The following is a 25,727-nucleotide window of genomic DNA, read 5'->3' on the forward strand; positions in this document are numbered from 1 at the left end:
GCTTAACAGTTCCTCCTCAAGTTCACTAGCATTAGACCTTTCCTAAAGGAAATAGAGCTCCCCAAAGCAGGTCAAAAATCAGCACTGCAGTTATTACCAGTAAACCGCAGGAGCTCAGACCTGGGACCTGTGAGCAGGTCTTCACACTCTTACTTGAAGAAACACGAAAATACGTATCATGCCAAAACTTTATGAGAAACTCCAGAAACAAACGTGCCACCAAATGGAAAAGTCATTTAATTCAAAAATCATACTTCCACTCGTTTCATAAGGATTGTCACATAAGCCAAGCAAATGAAAGAAAGCCAAGTTTCAGAGGCCACTCAACAGGAACCGTATTGTCTTTATAGATAGCCTTAGTGATGCAAAAGCACATTTTTCAAAAAGCCTCAACATGGCAAGACTATTATTACTAATGACAGGGAACAAGTTCTAGTCTAGTCACAAATTACTTTTTAATGACAGAATTGGATTTTACACAGCAGTCAATATTCAATACTGAACTGAAGTTTAAAACAGTGCATTATTTACGGTTTAAAAAAATTTAAAGTGCCACTTTTAAGTACTTTATTGATATTGTATCACACAGCACTTTGCAGTATACTCAAAGGTAGCCTAAATTATGAGTTAAACATGCAAACAGTTTCTTCTCCAAAATATGGACAAAATGTCTTTGAGAGTGCTTGTGAGCGCTAGCCTAGTATTAGCGACTACAGGTTTAGGAGTTTGATCTGTTTTTCAACACGACTTTTAATAAGTGAATAAGGGATATAGCTGTGGATAGTAACCATTTGATAAATACGAAGTTTTAAAATGGCACTTAATTTACATCTTTTGTCATTTTTATAGTCAACAGCCTGCCGTTTCTCTAACTCCCAACTTCTAACTCTTAAAGGCTCCAAAGGCTCAGCAAATGCCAGCTTATGGAAGAGTCTGGATCTTGGCCTATGTAGATGTGTGCTTTACATACACAAACACATACTAATACGCAGATGCTTTAGAATCAACAGAGGAACCTCTTTTCACAGGTATAAGTTTGACCCTGGCATCTGGATACCCACGGTAGCTGTCTGTAGGTGTCTGTCAGGACAACTTTGTAGAAAGGGATGTACAATGTCTTGACCTCTCCAGGACTGCTCCAGGTAAATTTGACATTTTGACTATCAATACTCTGGTTCTGACTACGCTCAAGAGAATTTTCATATACTACTAACTGCTCTTCTTATATGGGACTGGGACTGTGCCAAGCCTTTGCTCCCTACAGTATTCCACCTTCTTGAAAGATGTTTCCGTCTTGTAGTGTCCTGGAAAACTTTTGCGAAACTATTAGCTGCAAACTTCCTCTGTGATGTATTTTTCCCTATTGAGAACTATATTTATTTCTTGTAAAAACAATCCTAAGATCTTCAACGTGGTTCACCTTTTACTTTGTGTCTGCTCCCGGCACTACTTCACATCCAATACCTTTTCACCCAAGAACACAAGTGCTTCCATCGGGAGACCACATGTGAGCAAGGGCTGGTGGCTCTGAAGGACATCTGGATTCTCTATATGGTCTCTCCCTGTGCTGTGAGAAGTTCTTCAGTTACACAAGGACCGTAGGCAGTGAAAGGAGAAAAAAGCTAATTATTACTTGTCGGAGTCTTGTCTCAGGCATGCCGTAGAATTGTGCAAGGTTCATTGCTCTGCTGGTGTCATTTTGATGCTACAATTACAGAGAAGTGGTTCAGCACCCAGCAGATCAGCGTGGCTGCCAAACGCATCTGCACACAGGATACATTTTTTAAACACCAGCAAAGGGTGTGTCAGAGGACACCCAGTTGACTTAAAAGACATGTGGGGCAGGGTTGTCTAGGTAACTGATTACCATTAAGTTTGCCAGAAAATGACAGATAACTCGGAACAGAATACCCAGGACATTCCTTTTTAAGTCAGGGAGCTATTTGGTTTCTTCAGTGGTGGCTACCTACTTGGGTAATACGGTTGCTCATCAAACATTCTGCACTGCAACATGCTGTGGGTACCATGGTGGCCACTGCTGTACCTGGGACTCCTGTGTCTGTAAAACTGTTGGTCCCAACTTGGTTTTGGCAACAGAAGCCAGAGAATGAAAGGTGCCAGTAAATAGTCACGAATAAGGGATCAAATTACCTTTAGCCAATTATTTCTGTCTCCCTACCCTTCAACCATGGGTGCTTTGGCAGTCTCTGTAGTCAAGATGGAACTTCTGGAGTGACTGGAGTTGCTGTTGTCAGGAGACCTAGGTCATAGAAGGATTTCCCTCTGAGCTACAGGAATGCACGTGCAACCCTGGAGTCCTGGAAATGCCTGAAATGATCTTGTCACTAGCATGGCTCTGTCCTGCTAACGCCAATCTGCCAATACTTGATGGCTTATTTTCTTTCTCTTTGCCTCTCCATCCAAAAGAGCACTCAGCAAAAGGAGATGAACTAGAATTACACTGAGTTTGTTTGGTCTGGCAGCGGTAAACACATAATGGCTGTAGAAATACTCAAAACATTAAGTGAAAAACTGGCTCCAATTATAGGATATTAAAGAAGGCTGTGCTATGCAGGGTCCATCTCTATACACTGATTTTTGAAAACAGGAGAGAATATCATCAGTCTTGAGCAAGTCAAGAATTTACTCGCTTAGGGGGAGGGATTTGAAACTACTTCTTTCACAGCATGGCCTTCTGTAGCCATGGAATTCTTTGAGTACCCAAAGGAGGAGGGACAGACTGCTCATATGCCCAAGAAAAGATTCAGGCTCTGGATGCCTCATCCCAGGGCCTTACAAAAGAAACACAAGGTTCTGCGGAGAGCTCGGGGATCTTGGTCCATAGTCCTCCACTCTGGTACCTAGTTCATTCTTCTCATCTGCCCTCAAGTTCCCTATTCAGCAGAATTAGGGGCCGGGGTGGGGGGGCAGAGATGATAGAGAAGGTAAAATCTATTTTTGGTTTTCCAATTCCTTCCTTATTTGTTGGCTCACATTCTGAAAGGTTTCTCCAGTTCTGTAGCAAATGGGGAGGAGGTGAGCCTGGCTGGGGAAAGGAAGGAGAGCAGCCATCTGTCACATGCCCAGCATGGCTACAGGGAAGCTGTGAAGGGGTCTACCGAAAAATCCAGGTTGGCAACAGCTCCATTTCCCTCCAGCTTCAGATCAGGGCCAATTGAGGAGGGAGGGACAAGCTTCCCAGCAGTCGAGCTGGGGCCAAGTGTCGACAGTGATGCTTTAGCGAGGAGCTACTCAAATCAGGGCCTGGGCCTTCTGCTCCCCTAGGTTAGCTCTAGTTAAGGTTCCAGTGTGGCAGGTGACAATTCGAAATGACAAATGTGTTAACAACAATATTTTGAGCTCTTTCTATTTAGGACGCACAGTGGCACAGAGTAGGCTTGTCTCCTCAGGCCCCGCTGAACAGACCCTTGAGCTGTCCAAGGTCTGCAGGGAGTATGTGGAGCCGGTTTGTGTATTCTCTTTCTTCTTGGGTTTGCAGTGAGAGCTTTCCCAAGTCCTCTCTTGGTCTTATCCAGTCTCAGTGCTTATTCCCTGATTCAGTGGTAGTGTTTTGCTTGCTGCTGGATGAGGTCCTGCACCACCGCTGTGTAAATCCTTGAGCTGATGAACGGAATCACCATATCTAAAATTTCAAACCATCTCTAAAGCTGTCACAGCAACCTCTATCCCTCTGTAGAGTTTTTCTCTTATTTTGGGGTTACAGGAAATGTGAGATGAACAGGAAGGGAAGTATTTAGGGGAAGGGAAAGCAGCAGTGTACTGAGGACCAAAGATCCTAAGAAGCCAGTTTTTCCTAGAACTTAAGACACACACAACATTTACAAAATAGCTCGGCCTCATGTATACAGACTTAAAGATGTTCCGAGGAGTTAGATATAAGGAACATGCAACTATCCCAACACTTTCTGTCCTGACACCTTGGGGGTACCAAGAAATACACCTGAGAAGAAACATGGAAAACAAAATCTAACTCCGAGCCCCACCTATGTGAATCCTGAGCTGCTTCATACTACCCAGCAAGAGTTCTTTGAAACATTCATTGCCTGAAAATGCTCTTTCTCTCTCCAAATTCAAAGCCCAAGAAAAGCTCAAAAACACATTTGCATAAAGAAGACTGAACACCATCAGTGAGTCATGCCCACCAACCAGAGCCAGCAGAGAGTGTATAGAAATGTTTTCTCCTTTTTCAAGGCCAGAGAGGGGATGACCTTGCCCCCGGTTGCTCCCTCATACACACAACTCTTCAACAACCAGAGCTTAAACGTGTGGAGCGACAGCGACTAGCTTCAAGAATATCAAATATAAAACTTTGCCATATAGTATTTCAAATCACTCTATTTACAAGTTTATCTTTTAAAAAAAAAAAAGTAAAAGATACAGTAATTCAACACAATTCAAGTTTTTCTCTTCTTCTTTAAGCTTCCCTAAACAGGAATTCCAGAAGCGGGGAACACTCTGGAACAATGCTGCCATTCCGAGGGGCTCCTGGGGAGCCTGACGGTCCATCAATTTGGAGTCTGTCTGCCCAGAGTCACTCTTGCAAGGACATTCGAATGCAGAAGACACTGAGAACTCTGTTCTTTGAAGGCCAAGTGAATGTGAAATGTCCAGGCCCAACTTCCCCACCCCAGGTAATCTTCCAGAAGACCCGGCCCCTTCTGGACCAGGAAACTCTCTTTCTCAGAAGGTACCCATTCCACCTCCTGAATCACAATGGCTTATACTATTAGTCTTGTGCCTCAAAAGCCTGAGAAACAATTCCCTTTTTCTGAGTGGCAGTGAACACATATGTCCTTTAAAACTACAGGCCACAGGGTTAGCCCTGAAATCACCCCTGAAAGCCACCAGGGCACCAGTGCTCAGCAGCGCAGGGTACTGCCACGGGGCTGGTCAGTGAGGGACTACAGGCATGCGAGGGCAGGGGAAGGGACAGGAACGTGAGACCATGATGGAACAAGTCAAAGGGAGGATGTCACCTGTGGAGAAGCAGTATACTGCCCCCTATAAAGCATGGAAGAACAGAAATATTAAACCTGTATGTAATTTAATCTCAAGAGGTTACTAGAGTTTGCTCCAAATATATCCTGATGCTGCTGAAATTCATCAGAAAGGGAAGAGTTCCCAGCTGCCATTCTGTCTGCCCTGAGCAGACCACTCTAATTCCTTGCCCTTCTGCTTCAGGTTGTTGGAAAACCATTCAAAAAATGACCATAAAGCAGGGAGAAAAAAAAAATATCATGCAAAAAGTGTGTTATTTTTTTGGTTTAGTTTCAGAGTAGGTTGGGTTGCTGTGGTTACGAGGTGATGGCAGCCCTCAGTGGCAGAGAAGTTCCTAGCTTGGGAGGGGGAACGTGGGGTGTGTGTGTTCCCCTTGCAAGAGGGGACTGAGCTGAATTCTGCCGATGCTTGGCCGAGGCTGCCTGGAGATGGTGAGAGATTGCATTTTACGTAAACAGTGCCATAACCCCTCTCCCTCCTGCATGCAAACAGACAGACCCAGCTGCCTGTAGCACTGTGGGCCTCAAGTATTTGGAGGTGGGGTAAAGAGAGTGTCTACTGTAAACAGAAACAACGGGCCCAGCCTGGGTCTCAGCTAATGCCCAGCCCTGCCAGACTTAAGCTACACTGCATGCTCTTGAGGACTACTTACATCTTTCTTACTTCCTTTCTCAGAAGGTTGGGGGTTTGGATGACTGCTGAAACAAATGAATCCTCCCTATTTAGGGCGCTAAAGGAGAGGAATGGCTTTGCCAGCCATTCTCTTGGTTATCAGAATCAAATGGTCTCCACTGCTGATTTCCTTCTGTTCCTTGCAGTATCACCGCATGCCAGCTGCCATGGTCATGGGGATGGGTGCTCCAGAGATCACAGAAACATTTGCGTTGACAGGTAGTAACCGAGTCAGTCACCCTGAATTTCTCAGTGGCAAAGAGAAACGGCCTCCAACACTGCAATCAGCGGTTGTCATGGATACCATGGAAAGCTCAGCAGGTCTGCTGGGGCCCATGGTTAAAAGAACTCCACGTAGTTCTCAGGGATGAGGCCAGTCTTTCCGTTCAGAGTCCCTTCCAACCAGCCAGGCTCCTGAGATGGATGAACTGTACAGGAAGAGGGGAGAGAGACAGCGAGAAAACGTTACAGATAGGGGAGGTGGTGGACGTGTGAGAGAACAAATGAGTGCAGTCGCCTGTTATGTTACATATTTCCAGGACTTGTTTAGACCAGGGGTTCTTAACTTCTTGTGGGACATAAGCGTTCCGATAAAGGTCATTTTGAAAGTTCTCTATAACAAAAAAAAGGGAAATAGACACAGCCATTCAAAATTTTGCATACAATTTTTGGAGTTTCCTAGACTTTCTGAAGTTGCTGGCTTAAACTATTAAGAGGTGACAGATTTTTCCTTTTGAGGTTAGAAGTCAGTTATGGTGTTCCATCCATAAATTTATCTAACCATCCATCCATCTATCCATCCATCCATGTACCCATCTATCTACCCAGTAATGCCTATGTGCCAAGTGGAGTGCCCATGGAGGAATACTAAGAACTAGTTTTTAAAGGTATCTAGTATGCATTTCACTAACCTAATTATGCATTTTACTTTCCCTTAAATCCTTACCCTCTGATTCTAATCTTCCTACAAATCTCCCCACCTTTCTTTGGGCAATCTATAGCCTTTGAATAGCCCCCTCTCTGTTCCGCCCATACCCTTTCTTATTTTTCTTTCCTGTTCTCTAGAATTTTCCTCCCTCCTACATACAAGACTCAAGGCTGTCTTCTTCCTCTTTCTCTTGTAACTTTCAAAATTTCTGTCTCTTTGATTTTTCGATATCCAAAAAATCTACCCCATTTCTGTGCTATCACAATCCATCTTCATGGAGACTACTGTGATACTGTAAAGATTACATAAAATCCAATTGAGGCTGCAAAGTCCAATAGCAGGAAGAAAGAGAGAAGGAATCATGGGACCTGGAGATGGCAGGGGCACGGTGTTCATGCTTGTGAACCGGCAAAATACAAATCACTCTTAATGGGAAAGGCAGTGCATTTGCTCTTAATGTATTAGGAAAACTCCAATTTTCTGAGATTGTTCGTAAAGAATGAATTTTCCCCTATTCCCTTCCTAGGCTAATTAAGTGACTTCCTGAGCTTGTTTTAGAAAAGCATTTCCGCCCCCATTGCTACTACATAACTTTAGTTTCAGTTTGTAGGGAAAGAACCAAGAACAGAAACCAAAGGAAGCAATGGGCAAGCAGCGAAAGAACACACAGTGAGGCTTCAGGAAGGTCAGTGTCAAGGTAATCTTGAATGTTTCTTCAGGAAAAGACAAGGTCAAACATCTATCAGTTGGCCTCCAAAATGCTTACATAATTTCCTATCAGTAGGCTTCAGGAATAAACCAAAAATACTAAGGGTATTTTGGATTCATGACATCCACACAGAGGAGTCTGGAAGAGAAGAGCATGGGAGAATACAACACAACTTAAAAGCAACCTGGTCTCTCCAACGATGAAGCTCTCTCAACTTATCCTGAAGATACTAGCACCCAAACACCACTGCCTTCTGCCCAGCCATCCGGCTGACAATGTTAATTAAGATCACTTGAATTTTTTTGTACCTATAAAGTGATTATAATAAAACTCCAGTGCCAGGAGCCAATATGGAGAAAGCACTCAGCAGAGAGCCAGAATTTGTCAATAGGGGATCCTGCATCATTTGGATGAGTCAACAAGGCTCTCTCCTGGTAAAATCATGGTGAGCGCCTGATCTCAATACCCACTGAAGCTTTGGAAAACCTCAAATGTTCAAAAGCAAAACAAACAAACAAACTCACTCCCCAAAATAAAAGACCTAGAAAGAACAACCAAACAACCAACCAACCAAATACAACAAAAACAAAATTAAGACCCCTCCCAGTTTACAGCAAAGCTCCTAGTTGAATGGTTATTCCACTGGATACATTGAGTCTCTCTCTTTCAGACATTCTCCCTTCCTGGCCAGCTGTTCAAATGCAGCTCAGGTGCTGAGGTGCTAACAACTAAAAACATTAAAAATGGGATTTGCAGAGTAAGGGATGAATGAGAGAGGACAAAGGAGGCCCCTCCAAGCCGAAGAACAAGAGTTAGGACAGGGGACAGTGAAGCCTTCTGGTCAGTCTGCTGACTCACTGGGGGCTTCGAGCTGGACTTATTAAGGCCTGGCACCAAACCATGTGCATCCAAATCACCTGCACGGTTATTAAAACTGGGCCACGTGGCACACCTGTTAAAAGAGAATCCCTAGGAGTGAGGCCCAGGGATATGTATTTTATTTTATTTTTAAAGTAGGCTTCATGCCCAATGCAGGGCTCCAACTCACTACCCTGAGATCAAGACCTGAGCTGAGATCAAGAGTCGAACACTTAACTGACTGAGGCACTCAGGTGCTCCCAGGGATCTGTTATTTTTACCTTAATCACAGAAAGGTAAGGGTTATGACTTTTCTGTGCCCAAATGCCTCTGGAAAGAGGGTGGTCATAAGAAAGTGCAAATTCTCACCTATGGATGGAGAAGGGGAAGCAACATCAGATGCCCTTTGCCCTGCTGTTGTCTTCTGTCTCCCCTCCTCCCACTTCTCGACTCTGCTGAAGCCCTACCTCCTTCAGAAACACCAGCACGGAATCCAGTCTACCTGCTCCCTCTTTTCTCCAAACTCCTGGAATGCTCATAGCACATTCCACACGTTATTCAAGGGTCCTGTTAACGCTGTTCAAATGTGTTATGCATTGCTTCCTTTACTAGTTTTTTAGGATGTTTTAGTCTGTGCCGTATCACTCAATATTCTTCAATGACTCCCCTCTGACTGTCAATTATGATAGAAGCTAACACCTAGAAATAGTGACTGGGAAGCAGCCATGGGCTGCTGAGGTTTGGATATACGTCAATTTCTTTGATCTTAAAGATCCTAGCTTGTATCTTGGTATCCATATTTTACAAATGAGAAAATTAAGGCTCAGAAAGGTAAATTAATTTGTGCAGTATCACAATGGTATGACTAGAATTTGAACGCAGTTTCTTTGACTCCAGAGACCAAGCCCGTTATGCTTCTAATTCAACCAGAGAATGTGGTCTTTGGGGATAAGAATGATACATATACACATACACATACATATGTACATCCCAAGTGGTGGGTCTTTTGCTAAGGGCTTTGCCTGCCTCATCTCCTTTCACCTTCAGAATGACTGTGGACTCAGTTCTGCTATTATCTTCATTTTACTGATAAGAAACTGAGGCTCAGAGACGTTGAGCATTTTGCCCCTAAATACACAGCTGGCAGATGATGGAGATCGATGTGAATCCGGGATATCTGACCCCAGACTCTGTGGTCTAACCACTACTGCTTTTGCCTAGCCCAAAGCTTTGGATATTAACAGTGTTTGTATGCACTTACTGAGCTCAACTGAGCCCATGCCCAACTTTCTGAACTACACCAGTGTCCAATGTGCCACATAAACACACGAACCACTGCAGTGAGCTGCCTCGGCAGCTCTCCAGCCCAGCAAGCAAATAATACAAGCAGCTCCTGACATGGATGTGCTTCCTGCCAAGCATTTTCAGCTTCATCCATCTATGCTCCATACACCCCTGTATACACAACTCATGCTCTCTCCTTTCCTTTTCTCACTGTGGAAAAGGAACAAGCATGTGACTAAGGTCTCTAGTGGCTGGCTGTCCCTAAGGGAAGAAGCACTGGCTGGAAGAGGCACAGATCCCTGTGTAGGTGAATATATTTACTCATGTAACAAGTGTTTATTAAGCATCTACCCTGTGCCAGACACTAAGCTAGGACCTTGCACATGGTACAAAGCAAGCAGAAAAGATTCTGTGCTCGGAAAGGGGCAACGTATCAGTAAATAAGCACATAATTTTAGGTAGTGATGAAGGAGGAGAAAGAGACTGGGATAGGGATGTGGGTATGGGAAGGAGCTCAAAAAGCTAAAACCTAAATGATCTAAAGGAGCTAGCCAGGCAGTGGGTAATGCAAGTACAAAGGCCCTAAGGTCGGGAAAAGCCTGCTATGATTTCAGAACGGTGGTCTGTAACCTTTTCTCAAAGAACCAGTCTGTAAATGTGTGTCTCTACTCAATTCTGCAATTGTAGCACCATGGCTAACATGTAGACAAAAAGGCATGGGTAGCTATGTTCCAACAAAACTTTATTTACAAAAACAGGCAGTGGGCTGGATTTGAGTAGCAGGTCATAGTTTGCTAACCCTAGCAGAGAACATAGGGAAAGTTTGCGAGGCTGCAGCATATCAAGTGAGGAAGGGAAGGGCCAGGGGGCAGGAACAAGACTGTGGAGACGCCGATCAGCAATTCTCGGAGGACCAGGAGGCCACTGGGATAGGTGAAGGAGAATAACATGATGCGATTTTCAAACATTGCTCTGGCTGCTGCGTAGGAAAGGGTTATGGGGGCAAGAGTGGACATGACAAGTCTGTGTTGGCAGCTGGTGGAAACAGCTGGGTGAGAGATGGAGGTGGCTTGGGCTTGTGTTTGGATTTGGCAGTAGGCACGGCTGGGGGGTCCAAAAGACTCCACTGAGGACCCTCCCCCACAACCCCACTGGTAGAGCAACCCATGATCCCCTGGGAGGATGCTCTCTGTCTCTGAAGGAAACCTGGGGCAGCCCAGAGTGGGACTTGCACTCATGCCGGATCCCATATCTTGGCAGTGAATGGATCCAGCCCATCTCAAATCTTGATCAAATTGTCCCAAGAACCCAATTTTAGTGAATGCTGTGTGCATTTTCCAGGTATCGCTAATCACACTGCCATAAAATGACTAATGTTCTTGGGAACATGAGTTATTTCTCTTTCTCTTTCGTTACTAAGGCACTCTTGGTGAAATATGCTATTTCCTAGTAGGCTGGCAAGGGCTGACAGTGGAGTTATTTCCGAGTAATGCACATCCATTCCCCACTGCACAAAGTCCCAAAGCCGACTGAACAGCACAGCTCGCATTTGCAGCACAGGCCCCTGGAATCCAAAGGCTTGGAGATTAATCATTATGAAACAACAGACTTTCCCCTCAGGGTGCCCCTCCTTCTTCTTCCTCCTCATCCCTTCTTCTTGATGCTGAGAAAGACAACACACACACAACTCCCTAAGCCTGTCATTAGGAAACTTCCTTCCAATTGGTCTGATGATTCAATCTGACAGCTACAGAACATCCAACTTAAATGGCTCTTACCTGAAGTCTCCACCAAGAAACTAGCAGGAGACAGAACAAGGGAAGTGATCTCTGCCTAACGTGCTAACCGTTTTTTCTCCCCTAATGCCCAATTTCCCAGGTAAAGGGAGGGGGATAATGAGGTATATGTAGTGTTTTCTAAAAATCGGGCATGATAAATATCACCAGCCAAACCAATCTAAACAGAGGATTCACATGTTGTCAGATGGAGGCAGGTGGCAAGATGACATGGTACAATCCCTTTGTAAGAACACTCTGGCAGCTCCTGAAGCTATTAAACTGAGTTACTGTGTGATCTAGGGGGCCCCTCCCCCACCTAGGTCTATCAACAAGAGAACAGCAAACACAGGTCCTCACCAAGATCAGTACACAAATGTTTACAGCCACATTACTCCTAACAGCCAAAGAGTAGAAACAATAGAAATGCTATCAACTGACAAATGGATAAATAAAACGTGTTATACCACAGGAGGGAAGATTACTCAGCAGTAAAACGGAAGGAAGTCCTGACGCATGCTACATACAACAGGGATGAACCTTGAAAATACTATGCTGAGTGAAAGCAGCCACTGACAAAAAGCCCACACGCTGTATAATTCGGTTTACATGAAATATCCAGAGCAGGCAAATAAATAATGACAGAAAGGAGATGAGGGGTTCCCTGGGCTGAAAGGGGCAGGACACGGCATATGTGGAGCATGACTGCTGAAGGGCACAGGGTTTCTTTTCGGGGCAATGAAGATACTCTGGAATTAGATGGTAGTGATGGCTGCACAACTCTGAATCTACTAAAAAACCATGGAATTGCACATTTTAAAGGGGTAAATTATATGGTATGTGGATATCTCAGTACAGTTGTTTGAAAAAAAAAATACAAGGAGGCTGCACTCAAGAAAAAGAGTCACAAACAAGATGCACACACATACACATACCTTTTGAGAGTTTAAACCAACTCTGTCCCTGAGATCAGGGGTCCTCTCTGCAGTCACAGTGAATGGCTGATAGGAACAAGGCAGCCCCTTGCCCACAAGAGCAGTGAACTGGAGTTTAGAGGACAGACTTTAAATTCTGGATTCACCCGTAAATGTGGCAATCTCTCAAATCTTGCTCCTCTACAGGCAGAAGCCCCACCCCTGCTGACAGAGTAGGACACAGAAGCCTGTGCATGCGGCCTGCTCTGGTTTGTCTGTTGTGAGATCTGTGTCATGTGATGGCTGAGCTGTGACTCTACCTAGGGGCCTATTCGGGCCGGGCACACTTGTCAATGACATGGCTTTGGACAGCCTTCAGGGGACCAGCTTCACCTCAGGTCAGCCTGATTACTCCAGCTGCTGACAGGCAGTTGGTATATTTTGGTATGCAAGGCACCCCAATGAAAGTTAATGGAGCAAAGGTTTAATTAAGGACAGTGCTTTTTGGGCTTGGGGAACCATAAAGGAGGACGTGGGCCCAGCAGGTCACATACAGTTAAGAGCTTGCCCCTGTCCCTACTGGCTCAGAAGGCCCAAGTGTGACCTCTGTGACCTGTTTCCCAGTCGGTCCCCCATGCCTGATTATTATCTCTGCCACGGTGAATGCAGGGGCTGGGCACACAGAGGGGGCAGTCCCTTCGTGTGTGAATGCCATCAAGGATGTCCCCAGGAGTCCATCTCTGCTCTGGCTTAGAATGTGAGGCTGGTAAAGACAAGCCACGACTCAGAGAGTCAAGGTGTAGTGCCTACTGCCCAGCCAAGAGCCAGGCCTGGGTCATATCAGGGAAAAAGGTAAACACGTCACTGTGAACTATCAGAACAACAGGCTCTTTACCTAGGACAGGCGAAACGATGACAATCATCCTACTAACAGTGTTGAATGCTTAATATGTGTTGAGTACTAAATATATGATGTGTGCACCACTCCACTCTTCCCTGCAACCATCTGTTACCCTGGTATGACAGAAGTGAGGCACAGAGAGGCTGTCACTGCTTCAGGTCACAGAGGCACAAACCAGGACTTGTGCTTTGGTGGCCTGAATCTAGAGCTCAGGCTCGCCAGTGCTACGTGGGGGCCTTGGCTGCCCTGTATTTCTAGGTCTCAGGCAGGTGGCAGGAGGTGTGATCTAGGCCAACGTGAGGCACTCAGCCCTGAAGGGGAGTGCTTGGGCAACCTGCACTCACTCAGCCTTGCTCAGGAAATTTGCCACCACCCCACCTGAAATCAAGAAGGCACCCCTAGAAAATGTCCACTTCCTGAAATCAGGCAGCTGCTCTGGGCTCCTCCTTTGGGCAAAACAAACACACCCTTTCACCCAAGCATCCACAAAGACGAACCCTAAAGGAGAAGTTCATCTGGCAAAAATCTCAGCAATAACAGAGACTCTGGCTTTTTCCTAGAAACATGATTTTCTCTTCGGTAAATGGTTATGACAAGTTATGGCATCAATACTCACTTAAAAAAAAATACTGCCTTTTTCTTGGTTTAGGGAGGAAAACAAACAAAAAGAACCAGGAAAAGGTTCATTGAGTAAGTACTAGTTCCCAGTTCTACGGTGCAGGTGCCACGAATCCAGTTTCACACCAGGACACCTGAGCAGGACAGCTGGCAGTCTGCAGAGAGATGTGACTTAGAGAGTCCACTCTACACTTCCCAACAGTTCGGGGGAGGGCACGCAGGGCTGCAACAGGGCTCATTGACACAGAGGTCCCCGGGTACCCTGCCATCTCAGAGACAAGCCTCACCTCCTGTGGAGGGTGGATGCCACTGAACCCAATGAGAAATTCTGTACCTCAGTCTCTGCCCTGGGCTGACTACTTACAAGACTCCTGTTCTCAGCTCTGTTACTTCTACCCTCTGTACAGCCCCCAGACTCTCAAAGTCACTGCCAAGTTGCTGGGCTGAGTCCTGTGCAGGTACAATCCACTTTTAACGTCCAAAACACTTCCATGAGGTTGCCTCAGTCAAAGTGAAGGCTTCAGCACACTGTCCTCTCTTGACAATGCCTCCGCAAGTTCTGCTGCTTCTCGCGTATTTTGGGAAGAGACCCCAGGGAGCATGCGCACGCACGCACGCGCACACACACACACACACACACGCACGCACCCTTCTTTTCAGTCTTATTCATTCAATGAGACTGTCATTTTTTTTTTAGGTAGGAACTTTGAAAACTGCAGTTATTTATTAGCTTCCCCCCTCCCCCCGCCACCGCCCAGATCTGTGCAAAGGGATGAGAAACTCACCATTGTCGAAGACTGTGCCTGCTGTGAACGAGAGTTCTGAGTCATGTTCAGCTTTGCAGGCATACAAGGCTTTTGCCTTCCGGAACGGTGTGCTGTGTGAAAACAGGAGTTTATTTAGCAGTATTTTTAAACCATCTGAAAGCCCCAGATATTTAATCTCTCTTCTTCCCCTTCCCTGCAAGCCACCTAGTTATCTCTTGTGGCAACAGCCTGACAAGACAGCCAGATGGCAAAACATGAGGCGGAAGAGTTGCAAAGGTCACCAGAGAAAAATGAGAATTATTCAGAGAAAAGCTGTAAGCCCCGAGAAACCACATGCCTTGTGGGGTCACCTCTGTGCCACGTTAAAACTCTGCCTAGGTGTCAGGACACCTGAATGGTGGGAGTGCAGGCTGGGACCCATTTTTGGAGCAGGAGTAGTTTGGGAAAAGGGTGGTGGGGAAAGGGCTTCCTACTTGCTCTGGAGGACACTCCCAAAAGACCTTGTTGAAAATTGGCAATGCTCAGTGAGTCAAAAAGCAGAAATTCTAACTAAGCCATTTTTCGGCTCTAGGCCATGGGCTGACATTTGCTCTCCCAGATGTTACTTATTTCTCTCATTGGGCTGGTGGAGCAGGATTCCAGAGGTGGAACTCCCCGACCCCCGGGGTAGGGCAGGGAACAGACAAGGTGTGTGTGTGAGCAGTTACGTGAACGTGTGTGGGGAGTGTGGAGAGGAAGAAGGGGGAGGGAACATGACATATATACGTGCATCAAAGTCACCGGGAAGCTCTTAACAAATGCAGATATCTGGATTCTATACCAACCTGCAGATATAAATATAGTCATCAGTATTTTTGAAAAGCTCTTCAAGTGACTCTAGTGTGCAAGAGAGCTGAGAACCACGGTTCCAGAACAGGGGTTGGCAAACTCTTGCTGTAAATGGCCTAGCAGTAAATATTCCGGTCTTTGTGGGCTGTATGGTCTCTGTTGCAATTACTCAGCTTTGCCTTGTGTCATAAAAACAGCCATGGACATTGTGTAAATGAATTCGTATGGCTGTGTTCCACCAAAATTTTACTTAGAAAAAACAGGTGGTAGGCTGGATTTCACTGAAGGGCCACAGATTCCTAATTCGTGTTCTGAAGAGTAAATTTTAAGAAGTGATAAATCCTATTACCACCTATCAATCTTTGCTTTGATATCCAGTAGTTCCAAATGATCAATGGACTTTTCAAGGGTCATAATAGAAATGACACTTAACAGTCAAAGTTAGCTCTTTATTTGCTAAAAGTAATCTCTTCTATCTCTAAGACCTCTGAAGAAGCACATTTAGGGGCTCCGGGGCAGAATAACAAAAGAACAAGTCGGTCCTCTGGGTTAAGCAACTATTCCAGGGATATAATATTTACTTTAGCTACATTTGACTAACAGAAAGCCTCCAGGAGTCAGTGGAGCCAAACACCCCGGGGCACACTGATTTCTAGTGGCCAAATGAGGTTTAGCTGAGGAAGGGCTGGTCTCAGGTAAGCCCAGACAACATCAGAAGAGGCAGAGGTCTTGGGTCATCACGGAATTGGTACTTCTGAGTCACCAAATCCATCCTCCCTTTGGAAAAGAGGAGCCATGGATGGATGGACACCTACACTAGGACCAGGCATCTAGAACTTCTAGTCTTGGCTCCATGAAAACTGAAGGAGATAGCTTAAAAGGTCTGTTGTGCACAAGGATGAGAATAAATGAGTATCCAGAATTTGTTGCTAGGCACAGTTTACTGTTCTTCTTCCTAGCCTTCTAGTAGCCCAGAGATGGCAGCCAGGTGGGAGAAAATTGGGAAATGGGGAGAAAATGAAGTGGGTCTATGTGGGATGAAGGAAAGAAGAGCCATCATAATTCATTAGTTTCAACTGGAAAACAGCTCTTCTGGGATAATTGTCATTAAAGTCAGAATGGAGTCTGGACAAGGGGCATCTTCTGTGATCTAAGTGAACCAAGTATGCATATTGTCAGCAAGGGCCAAACATCCATTGTGCAACTTTCCATGGAGGGGAAAAATGTTTGTTTTGGTCTTTGTTTTTGAGGCAGTGGGAGCTGAGAGGAGGAGTTGCTTGGTTGTAGAAAGTGATAAAACAGCCCAAACCCCATACTGGCAGGCAAGGAGAGCCAGGGAAGTGGAAGGAGATTCCGGTTGACATTAGCCAGAGTCACTATCCCTTAAGGACAACGCAACAGGAGGTGGGTGAAGAACAGAGACTGGGGGCAAGAAAATCAAAGGCGAGGGAAAGATCATCTGAGGCAAGGCTCTTCCAGGGGATTCTCATAGAGGTTACTTATTAACTTCATTAAATAAAGGGAATGGGACAAAATGGGCAAACCAGGGAAGCCAACTGGGGTAATCTGGCAGAAGAGAGCAGAGGGAATGGTCTCAGGTGCTGAAGATTATTATTCAAAAGGAATAAATTTTCCACTAATGTTAAGCTTTGGGAACTGAATAAAGTGACAATGCAATAACCCATTAAAAATAAAAACAAAGATCAAGAAAGGGCCTTGCTTTTTTCTGAGATTAACAGTTGACTGACCATTTAGGAGAGGGTCTTTTCTCCTGAGATGTCCTCCCACTGTTGTCCCCGGGACTAGGGCCACCAAATAAAGGATAAGACACCCAGTTAAAAAACAACTTCAGATCAGTGGGAAATGCTCTTTTTAGCCTAAGTATGTCCCAAATAGTACATGGGACATACTTATCATAAGAAACAGCATTTGCTGTTTATCTATAATTCAAACATAATTGGATATTCTGTATTTTTATTTTATTTGCAAAACATTTGCCAAATCTGGCATCTCTATCAGGGGGCAACTCTTATCTTTTTAAAAGTTGGTCAGCCCAACCAGTCCAGTGTCCTATGCCATATTCACTGTCAAAAGCCCCAGCAGTTTGCTTTAGGTAGAGTTCCTACCAAAACAGATCCAGTTGGCAGGAGGTTGTGTTTGTAGGCTTTGGCTCTAACTAAAAAAATAAAAACTCCCCACCAAGCACCTTTGGCTCTTGAGTTCCCCGTTCCCTGCGGTGCATCTCAACATTGGACACAGAGAGCCTGAGGTGCGTTCAGCTGCTCCTGTAACAGCGCCCTTCAGACCTCAGCTGGCCTTCAAGGGCATGAACAAGTTTGGAACCTTCTGCTAGTTCATTTTTAATTTTCGCCTCTGAGCATGGCACAAGGCCAGGAAAGCACTCAGAGGAGCTTCCCTCAAATGCCCTTGCAAACCTTGCAAAATGACAAGCCACTCTCCATCAGATGACACTACAGGGAGGTGGGACCAGCTAGACTGGCAGGATGCAATAGCTTGATCATTTAGGCACAACTGCCAGAGGCTACTGTGTAAGTGGAAGTTATGGTTTAGGCACTAGAGATTTTGTAGGGGTGACAGGAAAGGGAAGTGTGAAGGGAATATGCCTCCAGTACCCTTCCTCTGCTGTGCTGTCAAAGGCCTCTTCCTTCCTGAGCTTCAAATTATATGCCTGGTGGAGGGGAGAGGGAGCCACTTCCAGAGGAGACATTAAAGAGAAGTTCATGGGACCACTTATTACATCTAATTAAGTAGTTATTTTCCAAGGGAAGGAAATCTGAAGCTTCACACTATGGAGGTGGGTGTGGGGGAAAGGCCCCAATGGACCTGAATGATAGGTGTACACCCCCATTTCTTGGCTGCATACCGCAATGGCAACTAGAGGATTTCAACCCTCTTGGCTACTTCTGATGGGCTAGCTCCCAGTAGGGTCTCTATCAGTGCTCACCTCGGCACACATACTTAGCTCAGTGCCAGTCAATTCCAAGCCCTAGTTGGCCTTTCCTCTTTCAAAATGGCAGCTTCCTCAAGTGTTGTGGATTAAGATTGTCCAGATGGTGCTACTTTAAAATGGTGGCCAGAGTGGGCAGTGCTGAATAACCATGACCCCAAACACATCATGGTAGCAGATCCTATTGCCAATCTTGAAATACTTTGGGAGATGGAGAGGAGGAGCTAAAGAAAAATACCTGGAAAATATGTTGGGTGATGGAAAGGAGTACAGAGGAACAGATATTGGACAGGCAACAGGCTGTTTCCCGAAACTCAGAGACACAAAAAGTAGACACTCCCAAAGTAGAGAATATGCCCACATTTTTAGCCAAATGATTCTATCATCCTGAGTCCCCCAGCCCATTCTGTTCAAAGGACCAATGTTTTCAAGGTTTTACTCCCCTTTGATCAAAACGAAGGAAGCATATTCTCCTAGTGACTGGGCCTATCCTATGAGTAGGGAGGCATATTGGAAGGTGACTGCCCCAGGTCTCTGTAGTTTGCTCTGGTTCAGGTCTTCATGAAGCAATCAGGCATCTAACCAGAAAGGTTATATCCATGCCATATCTCGTGTCCTAGAAAGTTAATGTCTCCCCAAGCGCCCAGAATATGTCTAAGAAATAATGAGGAAATAACTTAAGTTTCAGGAAAATATGATCTGAGTTTTAACCTTATTCCCAGGGTGAGGGTAAAAGAGTATATGGAAAAGCTATCTTTCCCACCTTCCAGTGCAAAGCTAGATAGAAAACCAAGAACAGCAGGCCAGGCTCCGGGGCTGGGAGTCGCATGGAACCTTAGGTTTGGGGGCACCCTTATGTTTGGAGGAAAGAGTGCTGGGTTGAGGACAAGAAGTCCTCTGGATGGGTGCTCATCCAGTCATGTGACTACGTAGTCACCTCCCTGTGCCTTAGTTTTCTTTCTCTGTAAGAGGTTTCAGGCCATTTCTCCTTCCATCCTCAGATGGGGATAGCATGAAATAACAGATTGGCAAGTACATGGAGGAAAATAAATATATACATCTGTATATATAAATAGCATGGGTTTTCTTTTTTTTTTTAAAGTGAGGCTAAGTGTTGTCAATTGTTTAAGCCTCTCTGCTGGACCCACCCCTCCAGGAAAAAACCAGATATGAGCAAAAAGATGGACAAGAAAATACTGCTAAGGCTCCAAATGCTTATGACGCTACGTAAGTAGGCTCTACATTTTGGTTGTCTGCAACCAGAGACTAAGTTTGAGAGAATATAGGCTTAGGATCTACATATCAGAGAGATCCTACAGGATCTTTATTCACTGATTCTTTTCCTGGATTTAAATAGCTTCTTTTCTCTAGAGAAGTATAAAGAATTAAGTCTGGATATTCTCAAACCAGGGAAGAGGAACTAGATCAACCCTCAGAAAGAGGTATTGCCTCTTCCCATGAACACTAAGGGTCCATGAGGCATGGAGATCCGAGCAGGCTGGGAGAATGCAGAGGGCAAGAGGCAGACCTCGACGATTTAAAGAGCAATCACTTCCCATCTCCATCCTTTACTCTGTGTTACCTGCGTCTCTCTCCCACTTCTCTGGTCTCAGCAGCTAGGTATCACTGCTCATGGCCAATGGTCCAACCACACAAATAAAAGTTGCCTTATGCTACCCGATAAACATAAGGGAAGAAAAGGCCAGTAAGTGTCTCAGCACTGTTCCCTCTGATATTATCTTATACCAAAGCACAGAGAGCCCATGATTCTGAGAACCATCCAAACAGGAGACCGTTGAGGAGGCACTCTTTCCCCAAACTCCAGGCATCACGGATTAATTCAGAAACTGGAGGAAGGGTTCAGAAAGGTGTGGAAAATGCCATGCTGGTTCATGCACATGGTCCCTCCCAGCTTCAGTCTCTTAGGCTGGAATCAGAGGAGGGTAGAGGCTAGTCCCCCCCCACCACTGTCCCTGACCGGCTTTGGATAAACAGGAATGGATTGGTCATCATCCGTGATTTTACCTGGAGTCTTCACGAACCGCTTCTTCTGGCCTGTCAAAAAGCAAGTGCAGGTTTGGATGGCGGGGAACAAAGTTGACGAGGAGGCTGAACACTGCATGAAGAGAGGACCAAGCCAATGAGAGAACAACGGCAGCAACAGAAAACCAAACAAACCCTGCAACAGACCTGATGGGGGATGAGTCGCTGGACGTGGATGAGGTGGGCATAGGGCTGGATGGCGCCGAGAACATGGGCCAAGATGGCGAGAGGGGTGAAGTTGGGCTTGGATTCGGGGGGCTGCAAGACAGAACAACCAGAAAACTTGTCAGCACACAGGGAAACCACAATGGGAGCACAAGGTTCATGGGAGGCCAAATGATGGGGAGCTGGAGCAGAAGAGGGGCACCGAAGCCCAGGCTGTGTCATCAGCGCCAAGTCACAGGTCTCCAGACCTCTGCATCTTCCAAGCAGCGGCTCTTCTGCCGTTCCTTGGAGCATTACTGTGTCTCTCTGACCTGCAGAAATTCTTTCTAGGTCACAGGAGCATCTTCAGTGGTGTCCACTGTGCCCTTGCCCCCTGGTGGAAGACGCCCTGGGCCCACGTACGTGAGTTCCCACTCAGACCCTAGCACCAGCCTGTATGGGGTGGGGCAAGCTTCTCAGAGGCCTTCAGCCTCCACTGCTATGTGAGTGGTTTTAAAGTTGTGGCTCAGCAAAAATGACCATTTTTCTGGGCCACACGGGCCATTCAGCCAGGAAACAATTTCCTGTTTACATTTTTTAACTAAATGGGCTGTGTGCCACCAGAGACTTGGAAATCCACTGCATCAGAAAAACGATAGCACATGGAAGACGGGTCTGGACACACACCTCTCAGGAGAGGACATGTGATTTTAGGCAGCTCTGCAGTCCCCCTGGGGTTTGCTTTCCAGGCGTGCTCTCTCTTTTCATGGATTTTGGGAATTTTGATGCTCTAAGAAAAAGCCCCAGAAGGAAGGCAATGAAAACCTAAGGAACTGAAACCTTCAATCTGTCATTTTGTTCTTTGATGGGCAGCTGATCAAAAGCTTGGAGAGGAAATATTAAAATTACTAAAATACAGTTTGTGGATTTTAACTGGTCATGCTAGCTAGCCCTTTGACTTATTTCCACAAATTACACAAACAAACAAACAAACAAACAAACACACAGCTTTAGCAACTCTGTAAAATCGCATTAAGTCAGAGAGCGCAAAGAGCAATGACTAAGAAAACAATGTGGAGATCACCCAGCCACAACACCACCTGCAGTAATGAGCCTCAGCCAATTGTTGGAATGTTCAGTCCAAGCACTTCAGAGAGGTGAAAATGACAGCAATCCAATTCCACTAGAACAGACTTTCTAAACATAGTGGGATTTAGCAAGAATGCATAAATGTCCTACTTAATGGGCCATTCTCAATTTAGACATGTGGCCCAATAATGGTCCTAAGTGCCTAGGGTTGCAACATACATTCTCATGGAAATACACAGTAAAAATTCATCACATGAGCTCACCAGAAATCCACAGACTCCTTGAATGAAACATTTATTTGATGCCATGATATGCATTATATTTCTAGAATATAAATTCCCCAAGGGCAGGGATTTTTGTCCATTTTATTTACTGTTCTACCTCCAATGCCTAAAATAGTGCCTGTAAGTATTCAAGAAATAATTACTGAGTGAGTACATTAATAAATCTCATTTAACTTACTCAACAAGCCAAGAGGCACAATACAATTCCTATTTTACAGATGTGGAAACTTGGGCCAATTTGAGGCTTGCCTGTAAGTGACAGGGCTGAGGTTCAGACCCCAATCCCCTGGCTTTAAGCCCTGGGTTCTGGCCACCACAGTGTACTGCCTCTGGGGTAGCAGGACTTACTATGTTCCTTTATGCTATGCCAAGCTTCTTTATAGACCCAGCCATAGCACTAGAAGCCTTCTTAACCACTGATTTATGAGTTTCCTTTAGATGCCTGCCACATTTGCAAAGGAAAATGGAAATGGAGCAACAGATTCAATAAGACTCAACACATTGTAAATTCCCCAATTCTGCCTCCAGTCTTCTCTTTGGTAGATTCACATAGCAGATGGAATTCATATAATGCAAGAGATTAAATTTGAAGAGTATGGCTTGTTTCTCTTTTTCTCAATTAATCCGGCAAAAACAAGTTACTGAGCACACAGCACAATCAAATACAGCAAATGGAATAAAACTTAGCACCTGCCAAGGTCCTTAAATTCAAGAGTTCACGATGTATTTGACAAGATGGGATAGGCTTAAAAACAACTCTACTATAACACAGTAAGATTTGTCAGCTGAGGGATAAGTTACTATCTTGTCAGTTTAATACCTGTTCCCACTTCACTCTGTCTTGAGTCCTGGGAAAAAGTGTGGCCTCCTTTTGACTGTCTAGTCCTCACTTTCTTCTATAGTTACAGCTGGTAAGTAAGCAAGGCCTTGCCTTCTCAGGCCTCTCCCCACAACACTCCTCCCTCAGTAATGACCTAGTAGGCAAGGCCTGGCCATGACTTCTAAACTGCAACCAAACCCAGGAACCCGAGCTCTGACCAGGAACAATTTGCAGGTTCAAGAGAGCAAGCAGCCCAGGCCCAGAGGCCTGCACTCATCTGTTCTCTGGTTAGTGGTCAGCACAGGATAATTAAAAAGTTCTTAAGACTTTTTTGTTTGTTTTCTTTTTTTGTTTTCAGTGGCTTTTATATGGAGGAAACACCTCCAGCTTCCTATCTCATTTGTACAAGAATTATGCCTTTAGCTAAAGGCATCGTTAGGGACATACTCTATGAACACAATGTGGGTTCTGAATGTTTTTTCACATCCTTGCATATCCAAGTGGTTCTTGGCCAGTAGTACATGGCTGAAATTATCTGGGGGTGTGGCTGGAATGCAGGGTGTTTGAAACCATTACAAGAACTTACTCTTCAATCCCCCTGTCAATTACTGTAGTACAGACTACCATTTTTACAGCTAACAGAATTTCATTTGTTTGCTTCTGTTTTACTCATAGCAACATTTATTTATTTGCTATAAAATGACCACAATTTAAAATTTATGACTACTGTATTTTAGCATAACAATAGAATGCACACTCCATAGTACTCTGATTTTTTAAACTACTGATGGAATTATGCTGTTTGCTTAGTGTTTCAGAATCATGTCAATAAAACTCATGATCTCAACAATGCTATAGAACATTTATTTATGTATATATATAGAATGATGGATGCCGGGGCACCTGAGTGGCTCAGTCAGCTCAGCATCCAACTTTGACTCAGGTCATGATCTTGCGGTTTGTTCGAGCCCCGCATCAGTCTCTGGGCTGACCCCTCAGAGCCTGGAACCTGTTTCGGATTCTGTGTCTCCCTCTCTCTCTGCCCCTCCCTCTCTCTCTCTCTCTGTCTCTCTCTCAAAAATCAACATTAAAAAAATTTATATAATGATGGATGCCTATAGCAAAAGGATATCAATAATATCTAAGTATTCCTCCAAGAAGCAGACAGCACATGATATTTTAGTTGTGAGACATCTCAGAGAACATATACATGGGAAATACGATGCCCAGAGATAATGATAATGGCCAAGACTTTATGCATAATCGTACATACCCCTTTCACTGCACAAGTGTCTGGCTACATTTACTGAAAAATGACAACAGCAGGCAAAAAAATCTCACCCCTAAAAAACCTAAACAAAACACACAAACAACAAATGGTCAGTTTTGCTATTGGCTCTGAAGCTTCTATGAAATTCTCACTTTTCCCACTGAGGCCAAAAATAACAAATTACTGACATTAGGATAGGAGAAAATAATTTTACAACTACAATCTTAGCAGGTGAGTTCCTAAGTCCTCTCTATTACCCTCACAGTCAAGCTGGGAGTATCTGCACATTTTTCACTCCTGGGGTTCCCTCCATTAAGGCCCAACTGTAGCAATGACAAGAGCTGAAACTTTAGCTTGGAAGGAACATTTGCTGGTCTAGTTTGGATTAAACTGGAAGGCTTGCATCGGCTTTACTTAGCTGGTCCACGGTGTCCTCAAAAGGAGTCCCAGAGTCCCAGTAAGTCCTGTTGACACTCACTGGACAGTGAAGAAAGAACAGATTAGGAAGATAAGGCTCAAAGGCCTGGCAGCATGTTGGGTTGTGGCAGGTAGTTCAAGTCCACTGTGTGGCATTATCATCAGCTTGACACCCTCCAGTGGTGACTCACTTGAATGATGGAACGTCTGGTGTACCAGCCAGGGCATGCTTGCCTAGTGACTATGGACAGGGCTGCTCCCAATGTCATTATGGATGTGGCAGACCCAGTCGGGTCTCTACTCTATGGCTATTAAAACCCGAACCAGTACAAGAAGAGCAGTAAGCTGACCATTCAGAAGAAAATGATCTTTTTAAAATTCTGATACTCAAAATCACAGATGGCCTTGTAGAAAATTGGCCAACACCAAAGAGCAAGAAAAAGCAATAAAATGGTAATTTGTACCACTAACAGTCACTGTTACTATCTTGGCATATCTCCTTATTTTGGCGGGAGTTGGGGGGGGGAATACTACTACACACATAGTAGCCTGTTGTTGTTTTTTCACTTAATAAAACATTTTCGGATGTCATTAAATAGGCTTTGCTATCATATTCTTAAAATGGCTACAGACTATTCTCTTGTATGGTATACCCTGATTTATGCAACCTTTCCTTATTGTGTATATTCAGATCATTATCCCCCTATAGCTATTATAAATAGTAGTGCAACTTACATCCTTGTTGAGGATCACTGACTGTATTTGTTTCCTTAGCATAAATTCTTGGAAGTTAAATTAGTGGGTCAAAGGCTAGAAGTCTTTTTTTAAGGGTCCTGATACAACCTAGCAAATAGCTTTGGAGAAGAGTTCTGCTGAATTGCATTCTCACCAATAGTGCATGGGGGGGATGCCACTTCCCTCTCACCATTGCCCCACCAACATGGAGCATCATCATTAAAAAAAATTAGATAGCCTTTTTTCCCCCCATTTGGAAAAGGTTACCTTGGGCTCTCTTCTTTCCTAGTATTTCCAGGGACCTTAAAAATGAATACAATTCCCTCCTCTTGTTCCATCTGGAAGCAATGTTTAACTTTCCAAAGGGCATTCTGCCAAGAAGGCAGTGTAGGGAAGGACACAGGCAGATAGAGAAGTGAAACCTGAGAAGTTAGAGCCCTGGTCACATGGTGTGGCTCATCGTAGAAACACTGGGAGTGGTGAACAGTCAGCCTGTCCCAGAACTCTCTAAGACAGGACTAGACGTACACAAGAGTATCCAGACAGTCTTCTGCCAGGTGTACTATGAAGAAGTCAAAACAATGGCATTTGCTCCTCTCTGCCAGGCACTGGATTGTGATCTACAGCCCTGGTTCCCAGTCAAGGATCTCGGGCCTGGGTGACGTCCATGAGATCACTGGCTGG

At 44.8% G+C, this 25,727-nt stretch overlaps 1 protein-coding gene across 5 annotated transcripts in view; it reads right to left on the reverse strand.

Annotated features, from left to right (window-relative positions):
* Nucleotides 1-214: 214 nt before the first annotated feature.
* The window catches only part of ARHGAP26 (Rho GTPase activating protein 26), a 425,071-nt gene continuing 399,558 nt past the window's right edge, over nucleotides 215-25,727 (reverse strand). Inside the window, exons 21-24 of one of the 5 annotated variants that reach the window (XM_058733045.1) lie at nucleotides 20,432-20,542; nucleotides 20,267-20,296; nucleotides 14,464-14,555; nucleotides 215-6,119 (exon numbers count right to left, since the gene is read on the reverse strand). In XM_058733045.1, coding sequence (XP_058589028.1) covers nucleotides 6,031-6,119; nucleotides 14,464-14,555; nucleotides 20,267-20,296; nucleotides 20,432-20,542 — 322 coding nt within the window. In that variant the 3' untranslated portion in view covers nucleotides 215-6,030. Of the gene's footprint in view, nucleotides 6,120-14,463; nucleotides 14,556-20,266; nucleotides 20,543-25,727 lie in introns of those variants that run through there. The other 4 variants (XM_058733057.1, XM_058733039.1, XM_058733064.1 and 1 more) reach the window with 4 other exon arrangements.

This window comes from Neofelis nebulosa, chromosome 1, assembly GCF_028018385.1.
Source record: "Neofelis nebulosa isolate mNeoNeb1 chromosome 1, mNeoNeb1.pri, whole genome shotgun sequence".
In the NCBI taxonomy this organism is placed as follows: domain Eukaryota; kingdom Metazoa; phylum Chordata; class Mammalia; order Carnivora; family Felidae; genus Neofelis; species Neofelis nebulosa.